This window comes from Setaria italica, chromosome I (assembly GCF_000263155.2).
Source record: "Setaria italica strain Yugu1 chromosome I, Setaria_italica_v2.0, whole genome shotgun sequence".
Taxonomy (NCBI): domain Eukaryota; kingdom Viridiplantae; phylum Streptophyta; class Magnoliopsida; order Poales; family Poaceae; genus Setaria; species Setaria italica.
Window position 1 is genome coordinate 307,495 of NC_028450.1, and position 6,037 is coordinate 313,531.

Here is a 6,037-nt window from a genome sequence, read left to right on the forward strand (position 1 = left end):
CTTGCCAAACACCTCCAGCTCCAACTATACCAACTCCAGAAAAAATGTGGATCTGGGGGGCAACTCCAAGGTTTTCTGGAGCTCCTCAAAGGATGCTCTAAAAACACAGGTTTCATACCTTATCTTGATGTTGGGTGGAAATTACCCACTAATGCTACTTGTTACACATACCCCTTCGGAAAAAAGGGCCGGTACTGTTCTGCCCCCTCGGTTCCCTCCCGACGCATCTGTTGTGCCACCCCCTCCCCTCGTATTTTCTGTTTGCCGCCGCCGCCTTCTACCTTCCCTCCGGCGGCAAAAAAAACGAGATGGACGCCAGTGACCACAACTCCCCAATGATGAAATTCCATTGATCACTCCTCCGTCTGGATCGATTTTGACCCCAAGCACACGCCGCCCAAAGAATCCTTGCCGCCAACGCCACCCGTGCTGCTAGGTCCACCTGCCGAGGCCCCTTCCACCCGCCGGCGGCCATGAGGACAGCCATGCGGCCTCAACACAACAACCAACAAGGGGCTCGGCTATGGCGAGAGGCTCGGCCATGGGCAGGCGCGACCTATCTAGCACCCAGCCTGACTGGCGGTAGCCCCTCTTTGGCCAGCCCAGTGGATGGTCTGGATGACCATGTGGCCGGCGGCCTGGCTGGGGGCGGCCAGGGCCTGTTTGGGGGTGGCCAAGGCCTGGCTGGCCCCAAGCTTGGACCGGACGAAGCTAATGTCAGCCATAGCCGTGGCAAGAAGATGCCAGGAAGAGGCCAGAGCTAAGGACAGAGCAAGAAGGCCTCCAAGGCAGCCTACAATTCCTGAAGTTAGATTTGCATCCGGTAGCCAAACAGGTACATAACTCCCAATTTGGTGGAGTGGAGCTAAAAAAGGTGGAGTTGGTGGAGTGAAGCTGTTTTTTAAGTGGAGCAGTCCCAAACAGACCTTTAATCCCGAATAGTTAGTCCTGATTAGATATTCGAGAGATGTGACTCTCTCCGATCGGGACTACTGCTCAGTTTTCCACAGTGTAAAGATAGGAGGAGGGAAGCAGCTAGGTAGCCCCCATAGTATATGGTTAGTTTGTTTCCTCAACTGACGGCGACACGGAAGGCAAGCTAGCTAGCTGCATGAGGAAGATCTCTACTAGTTGGATGGCCTAATTCATCGCCAGATCGGGATATTAATTCACGTGGCCGGCCGGCCGGCCGGCGCTGAGCACTCGGGCATCACGTTACGGGAGAACCTAAAGAACATGCATCTGCCATGCCCCGATCAATCATAAACTGTACAAGTTCAGGTTTGCATCCGCACAGTTTGTAGGATGAGAAAGTCAGGCTAAGAAAGATGGGTTTGCTGCATTGCCATTCTAGCTATATCTCCTCCTCAATACGTCGCAAGATCCTAGCCACAGCACGGCGAAAAGTTTGCAATGTAGTTCCATGCTTGCTTTGAGCCATGCCCAAAAAAAAAAAATCTTATACTAAACATTGTTGTTATACTGATCGATCACAATTATGGTGAAAACATGGTTAATTCTGGTATTAATTAGATGAGTTTGAATCGATTAACAGATATATACCTCCAAGCAAATTAGCTAGACGTACGTGCCTCTATGTATAGGGTGAATCGGCAATAGTATATATTATTTACCTGGTACATATCCTGCTGGAGTTGGACTTAGCTAGTAGCTAGAACATGCGTGCATGATAACCTATTCCTGTACGCATTACATTACAATACCGATACACGATGGAGAACATGGTGATGCATGTGGAACTCCATCTCCGTCACCATGTTGCTGCGGCGTCTACGAGTAGGAGTACAACTCTGTTTGGATACGCTTCTTCTAACCACGTTTGGATTATACTCTAAGCGAAATTTTTCTCGCTTCTTGTAGTTCAAATCTATAAAACGGCTTACCACATAAGCAAGAATTGGTGAAAATAAGCAAAACGTTTGGCGGAATTCTCACTTATTTCCACAGCGGAAACAAACGGAACCTACGTATTGTTGGAGGAAGCAACGACGGTGATGGGATCCCAGACAATGCGGGCCCAGGGATCAGAGAGAAGAAAACCCAACGGGGCCGTGCCATGTGCCGAACAGCGGCCATCCAAGTGGATGATGAGCACAACACCCAACCTGACCCGACCCGCCGGAGGAGATGGAGATGGAGATGGAGATGAAGATGGAGAGAGGCATGAGAGCCATCGATCCTTCCGTGAGAGACTCTGCCCACCTATAAATACCATCTCGACGAGCGCTTAGCCTTCACACGCCGAGACTTGTGTTCTTGTTAATAATAGTACAGAATACAAGGCCAACCGGGGCCCGAGATCGGCGACGAGGCCGTCCGGCCGCGCGTCCGCCATTAATTCTACCTCCTCCTTCTTCTTCTTCTTCCATTAATCCATCTAGAGGTCGACAGAGAGAGCTAGGTAGACAATGGAGACCCGGGACAGTGCTCCCTCCACGACGCCGCTCCCCTACTCCTACTCGCCGCTGCCGGCCGCGGACGCCGCGTCCGGCGAGGTCTCCGGCACCGGCCGCGCCCGCGGCGGCCGCCGGAGGCCGCTGTGCGCCGCGGCGCTGGTCCTGTCCGCCGCGCTGCTGCTCGCCGTCGCGGCGCTGGCCGGCGTCGTCCGCATCGCGCCCCCGCGGCCCATGCCGGCGCCGGCGGCGAGGATGAGCAGCAGGGGCCCCGAGGCCGGCGTGTCGGAGAAGACGTCCGGCGCGTCGTCGTCGGGCATGCTGCTGGGCGGCGGCGAGGGCGGCGGCAACGCCTTCCCATGGAGCAACGCGATGCTGCAATGGCAGCGCACGGGCTTCCACTTCCAGCCGCAGAAGAACTGGATGAACGATCCGAATGGTAAGCCAATTCCTCGTTCGTTCTGTAGTAATCATCATCTATAGTAATAAATCCATGCACTTGATCATACATTGTGCACTGCCCTTATTTGATCGATCCGAGTAATCATCTGGAGCTGTTGCCTGTTGGATCGGCAACCTAATTATATTAGTCATAGGCTAGCTGTCCCATTCTTGTGGTTGTGGATGCTGATCCCCATCCGTTGCTTTTAGAAATTCTGGTGGCTAGAATTGTGGATACCATGCCTGGGATTCGTCCATGGTCCAACAAACCACCAGAATTTTGCATTGCATTATTTGCTTCCTTTCTTCTCTATCCTTCCATCCATCGTCCTTGTCACTCAACATCTTTCTCCGATGGAGTACATGATGATATATGCATGGTAATACTAGTAACTAATCCATGGTTGTTGCAGGCCCCGTGTACTACAAGGGGTGGTACCACCTGTTCTACCAGTACAACCCGGACGGCGCGATCTGGGGCAACAAGATCGCTTGGGGCCACGCCGTGTCCCGCGACCTTGTCCACTGGCGGCACCTCCCCCTGGCCATGGTTCCCGACCAGTGGTACGACATCAACGGCGTGTGGACGGGGTCCGCCACCACCCTCCCCGACGGCCGCCTCGCCATGCTCTACACCGGCTCCACCAACGAGTCGGTGCAGGTGCAGTGCCTCGCCGTCCCCTCCGACCCCTCCGACCCGCTCCTCACCAACTGGACCAAGTACGAGGGCAACCCCGTGCTGTTCCCGCCGCCGGCCATCGGCCCCAAGGACTTCCGCGACCCGACCACCGCCTGGTTCGACCCCTCCGACCGCACCTGGCGCATCGTCATCGGCTCCAAGGACCCCCACCACGCCGGCATCGCCGTCACCTACAAAACCAAGGATTTCATCCACTTTCGACCTCCTCCCGGGCCTCCTCCACCGCGTCGAGGGCACCGGCATGTGGGAGTGCATCGACTTCTACCCCGTGGGCACACGCGGCAGGGGCTCCGAGAACGGCATCGACATGTCCGACGCCATATCCGAGAACGGCGTCGTCGTCGGGGACGTCGTGCACGTCATGAAGGCCAGCATGGACGACGACCGGCACGACTACTACGCGCTTGGGCGGTACGACGCCGCGGCCAACGCGTGGACGCCGCTCGACGCCGCCAGGGACGTCGGCATCGGCCTGCGCTACGACTGGGGCAAGTTCTACGCGTCCAAGACCTTCTACGACCCGGCGAAGCGCCGCCGCGTGCTCTGGGGATGGGTCGGCGAGACCGACTCGGAGAGAGCAGACGTGTCCAAGGGATGGGCGTCGCTCCAGGTACACATTTGCTGCTTTCTGCTCGTATTCGCATCGTATATTCTTTTTGTCGCATGTATGCTCTACTCTGCATCTTTATTTTACTGCTGTCCATTAGTATTATTGTGTTGTGCACTTTTTGGCTGGGCTGGGAATGGGATCCACATATACTAGACAGCTCAGAAGACACGTCGGAATGGGACGACGACAATATAATATAATGGCACCCACTTAGCTTGCAATTGCAACTTACACCGTGTCGGCATCATGTCCATGCTGCTGTCAGCTTTGCTGGCTGGGCCACTGTTGAGATACCAATACTAATAATCATCAAGCTGTTAGTACAATTCACGGGACATGAGTGGTGGCTGTCATCTTGATGAGCTCATGTGCGGCATGCTAGCTCCATAGTTGCAACTTGCTAGCTTCCATGGTTGCACTGGCACTTGTCTTGTTAGTTGCCGTCAGTTTTGGATGACATGGCATGTTCCAGCTTAATTACTAATTGTGTTTCTCTTAATTACTGATGAACAAGAACTAACTAGTAATTGCGCCATGGCTGGCAGTCGATCCCCCGCACGGTGCTGTTCGACACCAAGACCGGCAGCAACCTGCTCCAGTGGCCCGTCGATGAGGTCGAGACGCTGCGCACCAACTCCACCGACCTCAGCGGCATCACCATCGACTACGGCTCCGTGTTCCCGCTCAACCTCCACCGCGCCACCCAGCTCGACATCGTCGCCGAGTTCGAGGTCGACCGCCACGCCGTCATGGCTCTCAACGAGGCCGACGTCGGCTACAACTGCAGCACCAGCGGCGGCGCCGCCAACCGGGGCGCGCTCGGGCCCTTTGGCCTGCTCGTCCTCGCCGACAAGCACCTCCGCGAGCAGACCGCCGTCTACTTCTACGTCGCCAAGGGCCTCGACGGCGGCATCACCACGCACTTCTGCCAGGACGAGTCGCGGTCCTCCAGCGCCAACGACATCGTCAAGCGCGTCGTCGGCAGCGCCCTCCCCGTGCTCGACGGCGAGACCCTCTCGCTGCGGGTGCTCGTCGACCACTCCATCGTCGAGAGCTTCGCGCAGGGCGGAAGGTCCACGGCCACCTCGCGCGTCTACCCGACGGAGGCCATCTACGCCAACGCCGGCGTCTACCTCTTCAACAACGCCACCGCCGCCCGGGTCACGGCCAAGAAGCTCGTCGTCCACGAGATGGACTCGTCCTACAACCACGACTACGTGGCCCAACTCTGAGCCATGCAGCTATCCACTTCATTTTTTGATACAGAGAAAAGCATCTTTCTGCTGCTGCTTGTACCTATCAATTTTTGTTTCCCTTTTCGATATCCCCTGCTTTATTTTTGTTTCCCTTTTTTCTAATTATTATTTGCTCGAGGCTTTCTTCCAATTGTACTTTCTCCGTGCCAAATGAAAAATCAAAACAATTAGTAATTTGGGCCGGAGAGAATACTACCTAGTGGAAGACGCCAAGATGCAAGCAAGGCTACATTATGATAGCCTCTGGTTGTACATTCATACATCAACACCCATGAGTCAATTGTCTACGTACTCCTAGATTTTAATTCTCTCAATATTTTCGGTGTTGTAAGGAATCGGTGCTCGTAGTTTAAGAGGAGGAGGGGGTGAATTAGTCAACTTAAAAGCTAAACCTATGGCTTTCACTAGTTACATCAAAACATAAACTAGATTATGCTATCTAGATGTGCAATCTATGGTTGATATAGTGTGAAACCCTCATCACAAAATAAGTTTTACAACCTATAGCCAATCCTATCAAGATACTACTCTAGGAAAGTAAAGGCACACAAGCTGCAAGTATGAAATGTGGAAACGTAAGGAGGATACGAGGGGAAGCAAACTATTGATACAAAGA

At 54.3% G+C, this 6,037-nt stretch overlaps 1 protein-coding gene across 1 annotated transcript; it reads left to right on the forward strand.

Moving 5' to 3' along the window:
* The first annotated feature begins 2,234 nt into the window (after positions 1-2,234).
* LOC101769910 (sucrose:sucrose 1-fructosyltransferase-like) lies at positions 2,235-5,729 on the forward strand. Its single transcript, XM_004951151.4, is given in 4 exon segments — positions 2,235-2,853; positions 3,269-3,750; positions 3,752-4,165; positions 4,711-5,729. Coding segments are annotated over 4 exon segments (2,007 nt in total). The 5' UTR covers positions 2,235-2,429; the 3' UTR covers positions 5,398-5,729.
* The last annotated feature ends 308 nt before the right edge of the window (positions 5,730-6,037 follow it).